This window comes from Macrobrachium nipponense, chromosome 9, assembly GCF_015104395.2.
Source record: "Macrobrachium nipponense isolate FS-2020 chromosome 9, ASM1510439v2, whole genome shotgun sequence".
Taxonomy (NCBI): domain Eukaryota; kingdom Metazoa; phylum Arthropoda; class Malacostraca; order Decapoda; family Palaemonidae; genus Macrobrachium; species Macrobrachium nipponense.
Genome location: NC_061110.1, coordinates 52061940 through 52082696, shown reverse-complemented (window position 1 = coordinate 52082696; position 20757 = coordinate 52061940). Strand labels below are relative to the sequence as shown.

Sequence of the window (20757 nt, the reverse complement as noted above, 5' to 3'; positions counted from 1 at the left end):
AGCTTTTATCAGTTTTGAGATATTTTCATATAAATAACTATAAGTGCCAAAATTTCAACCATCGGTCAACTTTGACTCTACCGAAATAGTCGAAAAATGCAATTGTAAGCTAAAACTCTTATCTTTTAGTAATATTCAATCATTTACCTTAATTTTGCAACTAATTGGAAGTCTCTAGCACAATATTTTGATTTATGGTGAATTTATGAAAAAACTTTTTCCTTACGTCCGCGCGGTAACTCTTCCGAAAAAAATCATACATGCGATTGTGGTAATGTTTGCACCATTTTAAAATTAACTGTTACATAAAGTTTTATATATGGAAATGTGTGCAATTTCATGCACAATACAACTGAAATATTTTCATATAAAAATTGATAAGTGACAAATTTTCAACCTTCGGTCAACTTTGGCTCTACCGAAATGGTAAAAAAACGCAATTGTAAGCTAAAACGCTTATATTCTAGTAATATTCAATAATTTACCTTCATTTTGCAACAAATTGGAAGTCTCTAGCACAATATTTCGATTTATGGTGAATTTATGAAAAAAATAACATTTTCTTTACGTCCGCGCGGTAACTCTTCCGAAAAAATCATACGTGCAATTGTGGTAATGTTTGCACCATTTTAAATTAGGCGTTACATAAAGTTTTATATGTGAAAATGTGCGCAATTTCATGTAAAATACAACAAAAATTAATTGAAGGTTGTAGCTTTTCTCATTTTTGAAATATTTGCAAATAAATCACGATAAATAGAAAAAAAACCACGTTCGGTCAACTTTGACTCTACCGAAATGGTCGAAAAACGCAATTGTAAGCTAAAACTCTTACAGTCTAGTAATATTCAGTCATTTATCTTCATCTTGAAACAAATTCGAAGTCTCTAGCACAATATTTAGATTTATGGTGAATTTAAAAAAAAAACATTCCTTCCCTCCGCGCGCGGATTCTCCGCCACAAATCTCCGAAATGCGTACGTCCCATTCTCGGAATATTTGCTCCGTTTCATATTAGGCATTTCATAGAGTTTTATATATAAAAATGTGCGCAATTTTATGTAGAATCAAACTAAAAATATTTGAAGGTGTAGCTTTTCTAATTTCTGAAATAATTGCATATAAATAAATATATATAAAAAAATTCGACATTTGGTCAACTTTAACTCGTCAGATATGGTCAAAAACTGCAATTGTAAGTTAATACTCTTACAGTATAGTAATATTCAATCATTTGTCTTCATTTTGAAAGAAATTGGAAGTCTCTAGGACAATATTTAGATTTATGGTGAATTTTTAAAAAAAATATTTGTTTACATCCGCGCGTTACAAATTCATGCATTATTTTGTGATAACATTTTCTCTGTGTTGCTTTTATCGTTTTACAATGTGTTATATACCAAAATGATTGCAATTTAGTGTACATTACAACAAATAAAAAGTAACTTGTTACCTTTAACCGTTTTGCGCACAGCGTGATTTGAATACAATTATATATGAAATTTCGTTTTTGCGCTATCATATATCGCATTATTTATATATGATAATGATAATTTTTTTCATTTCTGATGGTTGCATACTAAAATTCAGCCAATGACAAAAAAAGGAGCAATAAATGAACTCTTAATCTTGAAAACTAAGAGCGCTGTGATTTTTTGAAAAAAATATTTTTTCCGCTTCAGCGCTCACTCCGAGACCCCCTAGGCATACGGAAGACGATTTTTATTATACCCCTTAGGCGTTTAAGGGTTAAGCCTTTTGAAGTTTAGATTAGCTTTGAAGACCTGTCTATGTCTGTATTACTTAAACTTAGCCCTTTTGCAGTGTCAAGTTTTTAATTTTAATTATAATACCACCCAATACCACTCAAGCTAGTATAATCTATGTTAAGCTAATCATAAAGGATTTTTCTAGAGGGTTCTCAGTTAATATAAGCAACTGCTTACATTAAGGATAAACAAAACCTAATATGTATACGTATATAGGATATTTCGTTGTTTTATTATATACTGGTCTACCCTCTTGTCTGATACTCAGCCTGATAGGGCCAGTTATACAGATATTGATTCTAAACTAATAGAAGGATATTCACTTTAAAATTGGCTCCTACTTAAACTGGTTAGGCCACTACTTATTCTAGACAAGATTTCAATATGTACCCCTTATCGATTAGCTAGGCTACACAGTCATAAACTAAATTACTTTTTATTGAGCCCAGTAATATTTTAACCTTTAAAATAAATAAACATTTTGCTAAACTTAAAATACTTTAGTATGTTACATCACAGATAACTAGGTTATATAAAGCCATCCTATCAATACTAATCTTTTCATGAGGTTATTTTACCATAGCCTAAGTAAACCAACACTTACTCTAGGCCTAATTTAGAACATCTACTTAGAATTATAAACATAACACTAAAAGTTACGTGTTATTTAAAACACAAATACTTAAAATGTGGCCTTAAGGATTAGGCTACTATCTCATTTGGCACCGGTTGCCCATTTTTGACTGGTCTTGGGTTACGTGGTCTAGGCTAACAATTTAGCCTGATAGGGTGCTTGGTAATAGTTTACCCATAAAATTAGGAATTACCTAGTCTTGGGTTATTGCTGAAGAAAAAATCTGGAGATCGAAATGTCTCAAATTGAGGAGCACTGACTGGTGACACTTTACTCTGTGTTGACTAGATAGGTAATGGTTCTTGGTCTTTTAACCGGCCTGATCATAAAACATGATGACAGATGCGCAAGTCACTTCTTCTGCAGTCTTGGCATAATACCTGGCTACAAGAGCTAAAAGATATTTCTTTGATATTAGTGTAGTCACCATGGGGCACTGGCACAGCATGGAAGGTAACTCTTTAAGGACGAAACAGCAACTCCGCTATCAAAAAGATTATCAAAATCCACCAGTGTTGGGTTAAGTCGATAATTTTTATTTCTTTTTGGACCATGCCTGATGTTGGTTATCTGTGCATCAGATTTATTCTTTTCTCTTAAATAAATGGTTCCAGTGTTATAATGATTTAATCTACTAATTGGTTTTCTCTTTTTTGTTCCACTGCTATGGACCCTGATGGGTGTTGGATCTGGTAATTTACATAGAACTGGATGTTCCTTTGCTGAATTATTATTATCTGTTATTGGATGAGGGAGAATCGGGGATAAAGTTCCAATGTTATCAACTGTGCCGGAATTTGTCCATCAACAGCCCAGGGGTACTTAAATTTTTAAGTTTACTTATCATTTAAAAATTGAGAGAAAAAAATTGAAAAGATATAATTTCTTTCCATGAATTTAAATATTGTGCAAATGTCACAAGAGAGAAATGACTCCCAAATAACTGCATCCCTACCCTACCCTACAAGTGGATGGCATAACATGATTAATATGGCCAAAGTGTAAGCAATACCGCTTGGTAGGACTAAGAGAATTGCAATAATACAATTATCCCCATCCTAATCACATTATGGGCAAACCGGACAGAATGCAGAGTTTTATTCTTAGAACCAGGCAGCCCACGGAATCTGTGGTCCAGCTCCACAGAATAGTTCCACCTGAAAAAACAGGTCTGAACATTGTCAGGTAGATGATGGATTTACCACAGTTCTCACTAGTATTTAGCTTTGGATTTAACTTCACTCCAAACTATGCAAATATGTTTTCTTATTTATTAGACTTGGAAAATTTTGACAAAATGGAAAATCCAGAAATATTAACACAAAAATAGGTAATGTTATGTGGGACTTAGGTTCAAATCAAGGAAGAAATTCCTGAGGTTCGAGAGCCTCCTCACCATGTCAAGGTGGTCCCAAAATGGGGGGGACATCAGAGGCTGACCACTGCTTTTCTGCATTGCAAAGAATAAAAACTTTCCTGAGGAGCACCATGAATTTGTTAAGGCTAAATGCACTTCCAATGATTTCAATTGAGAAAAATTTCCTCACCAGTCAAGGAGAAAGTTATTAACCTTTTCGTCCACAATAAAACAAGAAGAATGGATTTCATTTTTAAATGAATGGATCAGGCTGGACTGGAACAATATATATGTAATGTAAAAATAAATTCTTTGTTCAGGCTTTTATCATTATATGTAGGATTTCTTTCTCTATGTAGGTAGTACTTCGTTTTCCAAAATATTGAAAACCCTAAAAATTTTCTGAAGCAGAACCCCCAATAATCTAAGTCATGAACCACCACTGGATACAAGTTAACTGACTGAATATATTATACTTAATGTTGATAAAATTATAAATAATGTATACTGCAGTGAAAATAAAAAATACATTTTTTTTTTTTGTTAGTTTGTGACTTAAAACAATGTTAATTTTACATAAAATATCTGAAATACTCCTGTTTTGATGGTTGGTCTCCTAGGCAATCACTTTATGGGTTTACTTACTACAAGCCATTTTCCTCGAACTTCATCTCTTTTTCACATACACATATACTAAAGATAAACAGTGAACAACTGATAGTTAACCTGAGCAATACAGCATAATGAATAGTGGGGAGATAGATACCTTTTTGTCTTCTTAGCAGTTACCAATTCTTCTTCCTCTTTTGTTTTAATCTTATATTGTGTTAAATCAATCATCTGCGAAACCTTTTCTCTGTCACTTGCTTCCTTGTCTTTCATTATCTGAAATAAAAAAAAATGTGCAATAAACCATGAAGAAATCCACATATCAATGTGTTAACAGAAATCCACATTCCAAAAGATTTCTGGTACAGTAGTACAGTGCATATTTTAAGGAAATTTCACTGGGTGACCAGATGGATATTATGATTTGTAGTATGGGGAATACTACAGTACTGTTCCGCATAAAGCTAAGGGGTCTGGGATGAATGCTCCCCCTACAGGGTCTGGGGCAGAGCTCCAGAGGCCAAAACTGCAAGGGTAGCTATTCTGTTTCTTAATGATTCCTGTCAATTTTGGGGATTTGCCTGGTCACCCAGTAGTCACAAATTCTTCTAACTAGGCGACAATTTTTCCTCACAGGCCAGACCAAGTTCTGTTAAAATATGCACTGGTGCAGTATTGCAAGAAAGTAAACCATACATCTACTGTTGGAGTACCAAAATCATTACTGTACTGTCATAGGACCATAATAAGGTTTTATATAGATTTTTGGCATTATGCCAAACACTGGAGCAACTAAGGCCATTCAGCGCTGAAACAGAAATCGACAGTAAAAGGTTTGAAAGGTGTTACAGGAGGAAAACCTTGCAGTTACACTATGAAACAATTGTTAGGAGAGGGTGAACAGTAAAATGGAAGAAAGAGAATATGAACAGAGGTACAGTAAAAGGAATTAAAGTAGTTGCAGCTAGGGGCTGAAGGGACGCTGCAAAGAACCTTAAGTAATGCCTACATTGCACCGAATGAGGTGCACTGATGGAACTACCCCCCTAAGGGGGCATATAATAAAGGGCATTATAAGTAATAATCAGTACTGGATATCTACATTTATTAACACTACCTGTTTTGGCAAAGAAATATATTCAACAGCAATATCACTTCTTTATAATGTAAAATTACCTTGACACTTTCCTCAATGCTGGAGACAAATTTTTCATCAGTACACGAAGACTTTCCATCAATAACCCTTCTTCCTTCCACCTTCTGACGAACAGATTTCTGCAAAGTAAAATTTGACCTTATATTCTGCACAATATTTGACTTCTATTTTATTCATATATCAAAAAACATATATCATCTTTATTTTTTAATCATAGAAAATAGTTTTTTCAGTTTCCAAATTCTGGTCCACTCAAAAATACTTAGTCTCTAGACACACCAAACATGTTTGTGCTATGGCCTAAGTCTGTTTTATTATCTAATACATTTGCTTTTCCAAAGAATACAATATAAATTTTTTGTAGGCTACTTCAAAATATTTCAATCACATGACATTTTCTACCACATATGTCACTGTACTCAATGTTAAACTCTGCCAAGCTCAAATGTCAGCTGGTTCCCAGTTAATGGCGATCCGGTTTTATGGCACTTGTTCAGCGCCATCAAATCAGCGATTTATGGCAGACATAAGGCGCTGAGTTTCGGTAGGTGCCGATAATGGAGTTATGGCGCCATGACATACCTAACAGAGATGCCATTAACAGGCTATTGGCACCATAAATCCCAGTGTTTCAGTTAATGGCGGTTTTCGGTTATCAGCACCCCGCTGAGAACAGAACCCCTGCCGATAACTGGGGACTGCCTGTAAACAGATGCTAGGGATTAAAGTCAGTATAATCTTTTCATTTAATCAAAATACCAAGGTTACAGAAAATGTTTCATCAGTACAGTAAGCTTACTTATGTAAGAGCATTATAAAAGGTGGTATGGAGTAATACACCTTGGGGAGCTAGTGTTTTTGCACAATGACCTGGGATTACTCAGTTATTATAGTGCACTATATCAGTTTTAATCTTCCTCTCATGTAGTGAGTGGTTCAGGAATCGTGAATTCACATATTCCAATATTTTCCTGTGGTTCATAACTCCCAATTAATAATTTGTGGAAAATTTGCTTATTCGCAAATTTTTTCAGAGCACATCTAAAATGTTTGTGAATTATTTGCATGACTAAATACATTTTTATATGAAACATAATTTCCTAATTTTAAAATCTTAATATTAATGTAAACAGCAGAATATCAATAATTTTTCTTTTCTTAGAAAACATTTACCAAACCATGTACTTCGAAATTGATCCATTTCAGAAGGCTGTTTGAAGTACAATTTGTTCGAAATATGAAACAAATATCCCCAAAAGAAATAAAGGGAATCAGGATAATTCATTCCAGCCAACCCAAAACGCCTCCCATTTCACATTTTTTCTATTAATAATGTGTTCAAAAGTTAAATTTTCTAAATTTTATTTTTTCTATGTACGATTTACGAACTGTTTGGTAAAAATGGCACTGGCCAGTTGGGGGATGGAGGGAGGAGAGACAGGAACCCTCTGAGCAAACCGAACTGGTTGCAGTGTGCAAAGTTTGATCAAATCAATTTTATTAGGTACAAAGACAATCATAGGAATCGATAGTGTGTGTGTTCGATTGTGTCAGAGAGAGAGAGAGAGAGAGAGAGATATCTTAAGTGCACGAAAGAGATTAATTATGCCACATCAACTTACTGTTTTCAAATGGCAGACTTTTAAAACAAACATGAGGATTTTGCAAACAAATAAGTAATACGTCAAAATGCAAGAAAAGGAAAGAGATAAAATAACTTTTCACAAGGAAGCCATTTAAACAAACAATGCAGAAGTTGAAAGCGGTGCCAGTTTGTTTATCACACAGCTGAGTTACTTTTACCGTAGTAAAATATCGTAACAAGCATTTGTCACTAGATTGGTATTTTACCGTAATAAAAAGAAAAGGGATTTGGGCAAATCGAGTGTATGTGAAAGAAATGGGCGAATAATCATCCTGGATCAGCTGATAAGTCAGTGGGAAGCTGAGCCGTTCTTTTCTCTCTCTCTCTCTCCATCGTCTCGAGCAAGCTTTTTTTTTTGGACTCTATTGCATTTGTTTTCTTGTTATCATTTTGTTTTCTTGTTATCATTATGTTAAATTTATTGAGAAATAAAATTCTATTTTTTATGTGAATTGGTACTGCTTTTACGTACATGTTATAGTAAAGATTTTACTGTCTCTTCTCTCAACAATACCTTGATGCACGATAACTTACAATCATTCATTCATTATTCCTAAATAATATAAACACCCCCTCCCTCTACCTCTTGTTAGCTGTGTGTCACTGCAATGACGAATGATTTTGTTAGTAATTTGTGCTAAATTTTATTGTGAAAAGCTTTGTTCTTTCATTTACTATTTTGTTAATATTGTTCAACCAGACTGTCTCACTCAGCGCACTGAACACTGGCTCAGTTAAGACTTTTTTTTCTTTTTTTCTGTATTGCATATGATTTTTTTCATATTTTATCATTGTTAAATTTATTGTGAAATAACATTTTATTTTTTATGTGAACTGGTATACTGCTTTTATGTATTAATTATTTTACTGTCTCTTCACTCCTCAACAATACCACAACGCATGATAACTTAAAATCACTGATTCATTATTCCTCGCAAATATAAACGCTCCCTCCCTCTACCTCAAGTTACCTATGTATCACCCCAATGACGAATGATTTTGTTAATAATTTATGCTAAATTTTATTGTAAAAAGCTTTCTTTCATTTACTATTTTGTTAATATTGTTCAACCAGACAGTCTCACTCAGTGCACCGAACACTGGCTCAATTAAGACTTTTTTTTTTTTTTCTGTATCGCATTTGATTGTTTTCAAATGTTATGATTATGTTTAAATTTATTGGGAAATTCCCTTTTTATGTGAATTGTTATTGCTTTTACATACATACAGTAATATCTCAACTCTCTCTTCTCCTACTCTCCTCAACGTATCAAAGCTCCCTCATTCAGTCTTAAGTCGGCTGGGCGTGACATCACCGCAGTTACATACGAATTTATACATCTTTTATGCTAAATGTTATATTGAAGGCTATATTTTATATTAAATGCTTTGTACTTTTATTTATTTTGTCGAATAATATTTTCATTAAACTATATATTGTAAATGAAAACAAAATTAATACAGTTTAACTTGTAAGACCCAGTAGGCCATCGAATACAAGTATAAACTAGATAATCACTCAATTCAAAGTAAGGGCATTTGTTCAAAAAATGATACAAAATTTTCTTGAAAATTTTGTTCAAAAAACGTAAAGTTCGACATAAGAAATGTTCGACAAACAGGGTACCACTGTACTACCAATGTTACCCCTCTCTGTGTTAAAAGAAAACAGTAAAGATTGAATACTGTATGAAAGAAACTGTGTACCTGAATATAGGGGTAACTTGATTAGTTTTTACCTTGGTAAGAGTGACAGCTGTTGGAGTGTTCACGTGTAACTGTAGGCCACATATTTTTAAGGGTAATGTTGTAAAATGACTGAAATTATATTAAAGTGTTTTAGGATGATAGATTAAGGTATATGTGGTGTCTGAACTATTCAAATAGGCAGTTATAACAATTTTTAGAGAGGGAGACTAATATATATTTGGTGACTGAACTATTAAAATAGGCAATTACTATAAACATTTTAGAGAGGTCTCAAGTCTTTGCTAATTTCAGCTATTCACGGTAGGTTGTGGTCCCTCAGCCCCGCCAATACCAGGGGTCTACTGTACATCACCTCTTAAACTATTGTAAGGACAACGCTTTTCCTGATTTTTATTGCATGCAATCATCAAGTCGCGTTGTTCTTACTTCCATCCAATAGAGCGTTCTGCGGCCTTTCCACCGATGTATAACACATGCAATTCCATTATTTGTACCCCTTATTATCATTAAATGTATGATTGTAAGAAAACACAAATCTACTGTCTCAGAGTCAATTCTGCTCTCGGTGCGAATCTGTACTACTTATCAGTCCGCACCTGTCTGTGTCAACCCAGTTCATCTGTAAATAAATCATCAGTACCCCAGCTACCTGTCTTAATCTCTGGTCCTCACAACTGGTGACCTCCCAGAGCTGGTGACACAGCTGTTTAGGCCCAGCCTTTAAGGGACTAATTACGGTCGCTCACCTTCATAGAACCTTTAGCGGACTCAATACAGCGCCACAGTTTAGGTCTCTGAAAACTCCATTGCAAGGACAAGCTGGGTGGTGGTCAGCCAACACAAAATTCAGGCAGCGGTTCAGAAAGATCCCTCAGACGTTACGGCCTCCTTTGCCTCACCCAGGGGACGCCAGATATCTTCTCGACCTGCCGAACCTGCTGGCCTCCTCGGTTCCTCCCCCGGTGCCATTGCCACGCCTGCGAATCCCCAGGCAACCTTCCAACGCCGCTGCTTTACCCAGGGTCCTGTTTTACCCACCTGACGTCGCTGCCTGTGGGCCTCCTCAAACCCCCGACGCTGTCATCGCTCCTGGGGCTCGCTCAGCCTGCCTGATGTCGCTGCCACACCTGTTGACCTGTTCACCCTTCCAACGCTGTTGCCTGTAGTTCTCCTTGGCCCAACGACACTGCTGCCACACCTGTGGGCCTCCCCTGCCTGCCAACCCCGCTACCTGTGGGTTTCCTCGACCACCTGACGCCGCTGCTCACCTGTGGCTCCGCTCTGCCTGCGGGACGCTGCTGCCACGCTGGGGACTTCCTCAGCCCAACCTACGCCGCTGCCACACCTGGGGATCCTCACGGCCCATCCCACTCCACCACCACACACAATGCACCTCTCTCCGCAGTCTTGGTCGCCTCAGCCCACAGTAGAACCCCCCAGGCCACCGCCAGGGAAGGCATCCTGTCAGCCAGCAACACCGAAGGACTCCACACTCGATGACGCCCCAAAACAAGTGTCACAAGGACACGGGGTCGCCCCCTGTCTCCAAGATATTTCATCCAATAATTATTCCATAATCATTGTCTTGGGGGGGGGGGGGGGGAGTATTTGTAAGGACAACTCTTTTCCCAATTTTTATTGTATGCAATCATTAAGACGCGTTGTTCTTACTTCCATCCGATAGTGTTCGGCGGCCTTTCCACCGATGTATAACACATGCAATTCCATTATTTGTACGCCTTATTATCATTAAATGTATGATTGTAAGAAAACACAAATCTACTGTCTCAAGAGTCAATTCTGCTCTCGGTGCAAGTCTGTACTACTTATCAGTCCTCACCTGTCTATGTCAACCCAGTTCGTCTGTAAATAAATCATCAGTACCCCAGCTACCTGCCTTAATCTCTGGTCCTCACACTATGCTCTTACCACTTTATATGACACCATGTGACTTCTATCACTCATACTTAACCACATCTTCAGTGTGAAAGAAAATGTGCATTTACTAATAAAAATTTGCAAAAGTGTGGATTAAACTGTGAAGTGTTATGTGATCATTGAGCAATCTTGAGTGGGACCAAAGATACTTTTCCTTAGTCACCACAGATTTACTGCAAAAGTCGCATGGTTACTGGTTTACTGATGCTGAAGGTAGAAGTAAACCTGCTGTGCTTCATGACAAGAGTATGATCTCAAAGAAATAATAACGTTGAAGTTGCAAGGGTTCACCATGGAGTACCTAATTTCTGTATTGAAGCTTATAATGGGCAAGAGGGTCTTGAACCTAGGGAATCTCTTATTCTCCTAGATCAAATTTATTGTCTATATTTCAACCTCTTACAAATTTTATCAAATTTCTTCTACTTTTCTATCCAAAGACTACTTACAATTGAGACTTCACCCCAGCTCCACTGTTAAACACTTTTACTTCATTTTATGCAATCACCTTAATTTGACTTGCATTATTTTGTGATATTATTTTCTCTGTGTTGCTTTTATCGTTTTACAATGTGTTAAATACCAAAATGATTGCAATTTAGTGTACATTACAACGAAAAAAAATTAACTCGTTACCTTTAACCGTTTTGCGCATAACGCGATTTGAATACAATTATATATGAAATTTTGTTTTTGCGCTATCATATATCACATTATTTATATATGATAATGATAATTTTTTTCATTTCTGATGGTTGCATACTAAACTTCAGGCAATGACAAAAAAAGGAGCCAAAAATTAACTCTTAATCTTGAAAACTAAGCGCGCTGTGATTTTTTGAAAAAAATATTTTTTCCGCTTCCGCGCTCACTCTGAGACCGCCTCGGCACACGGAAGACGATTTTTAATATACCCCTTCGGCGTTTAAGGGTTAAGAGAAATGAAAACATATTTAGGTTATGTGTACTGCATGGGTGATGAGGCCTGTGATTGGCTGAAAAAATGTTGGGGGGGGTTGAATAACATCACTGAGGGGGATGATTTCACACGTGTGGAAACTGACGCTGATTTTGAAGAAAAATTTACAAAAAAATGTGCAATAGTGAGTAAATACGTGAACACGGTCTTGCAATGGGCATGAGGATTTCTATGAAGCCAAAGAAATCATATTTTTTAAAAATACAGTAATACCCTGAGATATGAGCAGACCAACATACGAGTTTTTTGTGATACAAGCTGCAAATCGGACCATATTTTTGTTCGAGATACAAGCGGAATTCCAAGCTACGAGTGTTTCAGAAGGCTGGCACTAGTTGGCGTGCAAGGGTTCAGCATCAGCACAGGGAGTATCTTGTTCACTCTCACGTGTTACCCACAAAATCAAGTTAAATCTTGTGTGCTGTACTCGTTTTTTCCCTATTTTTACATTTTTTACGGAACTTTTTGTGTGTCATCATGGGCCGAAGAAAGTGAGTAAAGGACAGTGGTGGGAAGAAGAAGAGAATGATGTCGATAGCTGTAAAGCAAGAAATAATAGAAAAACATGAGCGTGGTGTAAGAGTGATTGAACTGGCAACGCTGTACGACAGCAGTACAGTGGTCCCCCGCATTCGCGGGGGTTGCGTACCAGACCCCCCGTGAATAGTTAGAACCCGTGAATGTTTGGAACCCCTATAAATATGCTAAAAACAGCCTATTTTGTTAGTTAAAACTCAAGAAAAACGACTAAAAATTTTCATACTTGGTTTTTTTTAATAGTTTTATCACAAAATGTGCATTTTATGATGAAATTGATAAAAAAAAAACCCAGGAATTTGTGGATATTTCTCATAGAGAAATACCACGAATATGTGAATTTTCCGTGAATAATGCGGGGAAACATTCCCGAGAGAAATCCGCGAATGTGTGAGTCCGCAAATCCGGAGAACGCGAATACTGGGGGGGCCCACTGTACATCTACAGTTTGTACCATCCATAAACAAAAGGATGCCGTCAAAAGTGCAACACCAGTGAAATGAACTACAATTCTGTCCCAATTAAGGACAAATATCCATGAAGAAATGGCGAAGCTTCTGCTGGTGTGGATGAAAGACATGGAGCTGGCAGGAGATACAGCGAAGGAGACTGTAATATCGGAAAAGGCATGTATTATGTATGCCAACTTGAAGAAGAAAGCACCATCAACTTCAAAAGAGGCAGCAGAAGATATGTTTAAGGTAAGTCATAGCTGATTTGATAATTTCAAGAAGAGAACTGGCATCCATTCGGTGGTGAGGCACAGCGAAGCTGCGAGTGCTGACGTTAAAGCAGCTGATGCATACATCATTCGGTTTGCTGCGCTTATTGCGAAGGAAGGCTACATTTCCACAACAAGTGTTCAACTGCGATGAAACTTGATTGTTTTGGAAAAAAATGAACAGATGACTTACATCACAGCAGAGGAATAAGAAGCTGCTAGGCCATATACCCATGAAGGACCGTCTGACCCTTGCATGGTGTGCAAATGCTAGTGGTGACTGTAAAGTAAAGCCACTGCTAGTGTATCATTCCGAAAATCCTTGAGCCTTTAAGACTCACAAGATTCTTAAAGAAAAATTACAGTTATGTGGCTCGCCAATGCTAGAGCATGGGTTACGCGGCAGTTTTTTACCGAAGGGGTAAATCTCATCGTTGGTCCTGCAGTGAAGAAACATCTTCCAGAAATTAAACTCCCGATGAAAGCATTACTAATCCTTGATAATGCTCCAGCCCACCCACCTGGTCTTGAAGATGATATTTTCAACGAGTTCAAGTTCATGAAAATTCTCTACCTCCCATCCAACATGACTCCAATCTTACAAACTATGGATCAGCAGGTCATTTCCAACTTTAAAAAACTTTGCACAAAGCACCTGTTCCACCGCTGCTATGAGGTGACTGAAAACACAAATCTAACCCTTCGAGAGTTTTGGAGAGATCACTACAACATCGTGATATGTTTGCACATTATTGACTTGGCATGGCAAGAGGTAACAAGAACCTTGAACTCGGCATGGAAAAAGTTATGGCCTGATGCTGTTGCAGAGAGAGACTTTGAAGGATTTGAACCCAAGACCAAGCAAGAAGAGTTAGAGATTGTGTCCATCAGAAAGTTGATGGGTCTGGAGGTAGATGAGGGTGACGTAAACGAGCTCATCAAAGAACATGAAGAGGAACTCTCAATTGAGGAGTTGAAGGAGCTACATATAATGCAACATATGAAGGTTCTGCAAGAGATTAGTAGTAAAGAGGTAGAGCTGGAGGAAATAATTTCTACAAGTGAAATTAAAGACATGCTGGCAATGTGGGAAAAGCTTTCAAGTTCTATTGAAAAGAAGTACCCAGAAAAAGTTTTCAACTGGTCGTGCTTCAGCGCTTTTTAATGACACTTGTTTGTCACATTTTCGTATCATTTTAAAAGGCAGGCAAAAGCAAACCTCTTTGGATATATTTTTATTCAAAAGAGCTGCAAGTGAAAGTGCCGAAAAATGCAGCCAAAAAGGCAAACACAAGTGATGATAAAATATAAAATGTTAAGCTTAGGTTAAGTTTAAAGTTAAGAAAGTGCATTTTTTTACAATCAAGTTTTTTTGGTTTCATTTTAAGTAAGGAAAGTTCAGTTTTAGTTTTATTTAAAGTAAAGAAGATGCAGTTTTAGTTTACATTTAGTGTTAAAAAAGTGCAGTTTACGTCTAGAGCGCCTGTATCCCTTCCTTCCTCCCTCCCTCCCTCCCTCCCCCACCATTCACCTCTGTTAGCAGTACTCGTCTGTCTCCAAGGTAAGAATACAGTTCTAAATAACACTTTTTTTTCTTTTATTTCATATATTTTATTATGCATTGGTAAAGTATACATGTGTGTTCCTTAATTAAAAATACAGTGGACCCCCCGTATTCGCGGACTCACATATTCGTGGATTTCTCTCGGGAACGTTTCCCTGCATTATTTGCAAAAAATTTGCATATTCGCGGTATTTTCCTATGAGAAATATCCACATATTCTGGGTTTTTTTTTTATCAATTTCATCATATAATGCACTTTTTGTGATAAAACTATTAAAAAAACCAAGTATAAAAATTTTGAGTGGGTTTTTCTTGAGTTTTAACTAAAAAAATGGCAATTTGTCAAAAATTGCATTTTTCCTAACTATACAAACCTGAGGTCCTTTACACTAGGAAGATTGCTTAAGCGGCAGCTGGAACGGTCGTAAGCTTCGAACAAGGGGTAACGTAGTTAGCTGCTTGTCCGCCAGTGCGCGCGCCGCGCGACTGGGAGGCGAGGAATCACTTTTGCTTTAGCCCCAGGAAAACGCAGAGTGAGGGGTGGCATGAGGTGGGACTATGTGTAAAGTTCCTCAGGTTTGTATACTTAGGAAAAATGCAATTTTTGACAAATTGCCATTTGTTCCGACAAGTTATACAAACCATCAGTCCTTTACACTAGGAAGACTCACTGATTGGTGGGAGGACCTGTCTTAAAGAACAGACTGGTGTTCGTCCAACCTTGGATGCCCTCCCTGGTTGTCAGAGCAGAGGGAGGGATCCTAGCCTCTGCCCAATTGATCGGGGTGTGTACCGCAGGATCAATGGTCAGACCTCTGGACCCAAGTACTAAGAGAGAGGCAAGCGTATCTCTTAGTACTAGCAAGCAAGAACTTTGTTCCTGTGCAAGAGGCAACATAAAGTTATGGATTTGTCTCTTGTTGGCATCCACTTCCCCCCCTTGTAGGAGGAAGTGGAGGATATTTACACCTATTCCTAACGAAAGGAATAGACTGGAGCTCTGTCGGGTAGCTTACCTGCATCTTTTCCTCTTCCAGCATGGTGACGACCGAGACCCTCTGCCCACAGGTAGAAGTGAGAAAGATGGGGAAAGAGAAGCCAGTCACACTCTCATTCACTGCATTCATTCTTCCAATCACACCAAGGAATCGATGCTGTTCTGCCTGCTAGGGTGCTGGGTAAGCTTACACAACGTGTTGAGCAGCCACCACAGGTCCCAAGGAAAAGGTATCCCAGGACTTGTGGGCAATATCCCGAAGGTAGGAGGAGGTAAAGGTGGTCTGGTTGGACCAGACCCCAGCCTTCAGGACCTGCGCCACGGAGAAGTTCTTGCGGAACGCCATTGACGGGGCAATGCCTCTGACTTCGTGGGCTCTCGGACGAAGGGGATGGGTGCCGTCACTACCATCAGTCTCGTACGCCCTCCTGATCACCTCACGCAGCCAGAAAGAAAGCGTGTTCTTGGATACTTCTTTCTTGGTAACCCCAGAGAGAGTGCTGAGAGGCACTCCCTTTAAGAGGTTCCTGTCGTTCAGCCACCAAGCGAGGTCCCGTCTCACCTCCTCCGTGAGAGCCACGGGGAAGTACGGCGGGTCCTGAGCCTGTGACCAACTCTCCTTTAGTCTCCACTGAAGAGACCACAGGTGAAGACGCCCGTGAGGGACTAACTTCTCGAGTGACGACAGGTGGCTGATCACAACTTGCCATTGCTGAGCTGGTTGCTTCTGTCGAGAAAGAAACCGGTTGGCTGCCTCCCTGAACCTGCTGATCCGCAAGTCTGCGGGGAAGACTTGCTCTGCTACCGTATCGATCAGCATGCTCAGGTACTTCATCCTCTGCTTGGGTTCGAGATCGGACTTCTCAAAGTTTACCACGATCCCCAGATCGCGGCAGAACCTGAGAAGTCGATCCCTGTCCTGTAGCAACTGCGAGCGGGAGCTCGCCAGGACCAGCCAATCGTCGAGATAACTCAACAGACGTATCCCGTTCGAGTGGGCCCAAGCAGACACCAGAGTGAACACTCGCGTGAACACCTGTGGGGCGGTTGACAGACCGAAACAAAGTGCCCTGAACTGGTACACCGTCCAGTCGAGGATGAAGCGAAGGTACTTCCTGGAGGACTGATGGATGGGTATCTGGAAATACGCATCCTTCAGGTCCACCGAAAGCATGAAATCGTTCCCCCTGATGGAATCGAGCACGAAACGTGCCGTTTCCATCTTGAACCGAGTCTGGCGAATGAAACGGTTCAGGGGAGAGAGATCTATCACCGGGCGCCAGCCCCCCGAAGACTTCTCCACCAGGAAAAGGCGGCTGTAGAAGCCTGTTGATATGTCCTCGACGATTTCTACAGCTCCCTTGCTCAGCACGGTCTGGATCTCCTGTCGAAGAGTGATGTCCTTTGTGGATCCTTTGACATACGTCAGGGGTTGGACCGGGTGGGAAGTGAGGGGTGGCCGAGATTCGAAGGGGAGTAGATATCCCTCCTGAAGGACGTCTACTACCCAGGTCTCGGCGCCATAGCGCTGCCAAGTTGCCCAATGGCTCGCCAGGCACCCCCCCACTTTCGGCAGCAGATGAGGGGGAACGCCATCCCTAGCGTTTCCCACCTTTCTTCGACTTCTTTCCTGCCACTCCTCGCGAGGAGGAGGGCTGGTTAGAGTCCCCCTTCGCAGAAGAAGACAGAGTCTTTCCTCGGGGATTAGATGTGGCAGCCGTCTTAGCCCCCGAGGAAGCGCCAGCCAAACTCTTGGGTTTAGCCGCAGTTTGAGGCTGCCCAGCCGCCTTCGAAACTGCCTGGTGGAAAAGACGGTCACTGTCATCAGTGCGCCGTCTCTCTACCACAGCGTCCACCATCTTGTCTGGGAAGAGAGAGGAGGAACTCCGATCCGGTCCGTTGAGCAGCACGAGTGCCGCCTCACGCCCAGCCCCCCTGGATACTCGTGTCAGGACGGCGTCCCGATGACGAAGAACCAGGTTGGCCCACAGGTTAGCTATCTGGTGGGCTAGGTAGGAGATGGCCTTACCTCCAGACTGGCAGAGCCTCCTGAAAGCCAGGTCTTCCTCAAGGGCAGAGCCCCCGAAGTTGGCCGCGACTTTCGACACTGTGAGGGACCACAGGTCGAGCCAGGAGACCGCCTGGAATGCTGCCATCGTGGTAGATTCCAGGCCTTGTGCCTCTTGCTGTGAGAACCATAGGTTCTCAGACAGGAGCTGCTGCAGAGACACACCCGGTGTTAGCCTAACTAACCCCGGGTTAACCTGTTTAGGCGGCATCGGGTCCTCAGATGGCACATAAAATCGCCGCTGTCGCTGCAGAGGAGGAGGAAGCAGCTTCCACGACCGACCCGACCTGAGCGAATCCTCCCGTCCGGAAACGAGAGATTTCACCTGGTCGAGCACTGAGTCGGCAAGCTGGGATCGAGGCAGGCCCACCAACAGTCTGGGTTCCCTCTTCAGGCCCCAGAACGACTCGAGCCGGGACGTGGGCTCAGAAGGTGGGAGCGGTGATCCCTCCCCGAGGTCGTTGTGCTGACGAATCAGCGCAATAACCTCGGCAAAGTTCCTCTGGATCTCGGGGGTAACGGCGTCTCGAGGAGTAGGACCATCCAGTCCCTCCAACAAGGCTGACTCCCGGGATCCTCCTCCTTCGGAAGGAGGAACAGCAACAGACCCCTCTCGGTCTCCTCCTGCCACTTGTGCGTAAGTCCTGGCCGATCCTAGGACCGAACCAGGCGTGTACGGCATCGTGGCGGGATCACGAGAGGCCCGCCCCTCGTGATCGCTCCTAGGTGTCTCGCCCCTCCCGGTGTAACCCGAGGAGGTTGAAGGCACTGGAGAGGAAGACCTGACGCTCCCTCCACGCTCACCGGCAGAACCGGTAGGCTTGGAGGGCTGCAGGCGATCCCCAACCCGCGGTGGGGACCGAGCTGCAGGCCTGGTCGCGCTGCTCGCCCCCAGGCGAGCGGCTAGACTGAGCACAGCAGCGCCGGTCCTGCACGTCAGACGAGCTGCTGTCGCTCTCCCTACCCTACCGGTCCCCATGGGAGCGTCGGTCAGGGGAGCGGCAACGCTCGCTGTTGCGGCTGGACCGGTGCGTGGGCTCACGGCGCGTCAAGCTGCTCGGCTGGTGCTAGCGGCCGGGGGGACCTCTTCCCTGCCTCAGCCCGTGACGGTCGCGACGTCCACCCTAGGTACCGGTAGGTCGCTACGAGAGCGGCCGCTGGCCTGGCGGGAACCACCTGAGCGGCTCTCACCAGCCTTCTGCTCTGTGCCGCTGTCTTGGCCCCGAGCTAACTCTGGCGCCAAAATTTTGGCTGCACAGTCTCCCGGGGGAGAGCGTACACTCGGGATCTCTCGCGAACGAGAGACCGAGCCGGATCCTGGCTTAGCGGCAGGACTGCTAACACCAGGCGAGGAAGGACCGGCCGAAACCGGAACTCCTCTGGTCCCTGCCTTTCTCTTCCTAGCGGAAGGGGAGGCGGGCCCCACTTCCGAAGGAGCAGGAGGACCAGCAGAAGGAACCCCATCTCACCGAGGCGAGACGGGCCCTTAGAAGCTCCCAAAGGAGACTTCTGGGGGGGGGGGGAGCCTTCTTCTTCTTCGGCTTGCGAGCCTTAGAAGTCGAAGGTGAAGAGGCGGCAGCAGATGACGAAGACGACACCTTCCTCCTCTTCTTCGTCAGCTCCCTCAGGACAGTCGTCAGGTCCTCCATCCAGGCCGGAGCCGGGGCTATTGCCGAAGCAACACGGCCCAACTGCACCTGTCCGGAAGGACCTGGGACTGGGGAAGATACACCGTGGGCAGGAACAGCATGGACAGGGGCAGGAACAACAGGAGCGGCAGACACGGCAGGAGCAGCAACCATCTCATCAACGGCAGGGGCGGCAGGAACATCAACAGCAGCACAGACATCAGGGGCAGTCAAACCATCGTTAGGAACCATAACATCGGCAGGAACGACAGGTACGGCCGATGCAACCATCACCCTCTCGGTCTCGGCAGCCAGCGGGAACCTGGGAACTGGTGGTCGGTCCAGGGGCGAGCTCTTGGGACAGCGGAAGTCTGGGGCAGGCAACGTGAAGAGCCCAGGCGGCGGCGGCATACCCCCCCTCGGTACGGCAGCGACCGGCCCCTGGATGGCAGCAGACGGCGTCACCGACACAGTATGTTGAGTGTAGACCAGGTGAGGGGGAGCGGCATAAGCAGGCATGGAGATCGTGGTGGTCGTGGTAGTGACCGCTCCATGGGTTACCACCCCAGACCCCGCTAGATGCTGCAGCAGCCCCTGGATGCTCGGCACGCCCTGCAGCCCAAGCGCAGCCCACACCTGTCCAAGGTCGTCACCCACGGAAGTCCTACCTGCAGGAGCAAGAGTCGGGTCAGTTAGAGGGGTTCCCTCACGCACGGGGGGGGAAGTGCCCCACCCCGAACGCACGGAAGACCCCGAGTACAATTGGATGTCCGGGTAACAGGCGCCCTCCCCCGCACTCGAATGATTAAGAGAGGAGAAGGACTCCGAACCCCCCCCCCCCCCCCCGGGAGGGCAACAGACGCGGGAGCTGAGCGGGAGGAAGGAAAGAAGAAGAAGTGTCTGAACCAAGGGAGTTGCAGGAGAACTTCCTGACGACTCCCTGGTAGGCCTTCTCTTCCTCCTCCCCTCGTACAGCACCCACTGCGCCTCGGACCAATCAGCACACACAACACAAGTATTGGACCGAGAGCAATCACGCCCTCGGCAACGTGAACTTAATTCATGAGGATCCACTTCCAAAAATGATCGGAAAGCCCCACACCGGCGCCCATCCACACCAGGACAAATTCTGCGTGAAGTGGTAGGGCGCAGGGAATTATCATCACCTTGATCCATTGTCAATAATAATGAAAAAGAGATACCGTACTTACAGTAAACTTTTTCACACACACAAACCAGAAGAAGGTACACAAATACTCAAAGCGAACGACGATCAGCGGGCAGAGAGCGCGACGAACACGTCTTCACCCAACACGGCCGAAAGCAAAAGTGATTCCTCGCCTCCCAGTCGCGTGGCGCGCGCACTGGCGGACAAGCAGCTAACTACGTTACCCCTTGTTCGAAGCTTACAACCGTTCCAGCTGCCGCTTAAGCATTCTTCCTAG

The 20757-nt window shown here is 42.7% G+C and overlaps 1 protein-coding gene across 2 annotated transcripts in view; it reads right to left on the bottom strand.

Annotated features, from left to right (window-relative positions):
- LOC135218377 (RNA cytidine acetyltransferase-like) overlaps window positions 1–20757 on the bottom strand; it is a 558384-nt gene that overhangs the window by 53060 nt on the left and 484567 nt on the right. For both annotated transcript variants that reach the window (XM_064254646.1, XM_064254647.1), the window contains 2 exons: window positions 5546–5644; window positions 4527–4645 (listed from right to left, as the gene is read on the bottom strand). In XM_064254646.1, coding sequence (XP_064110716.1) covers window positions 4527–4645; window positions 5546–5644 — 218 coding nt within the window. The remainder of the gene's footprint in view (window positions 1–4526; window positions 4646–5545; window positions 5645–20757) is intronic.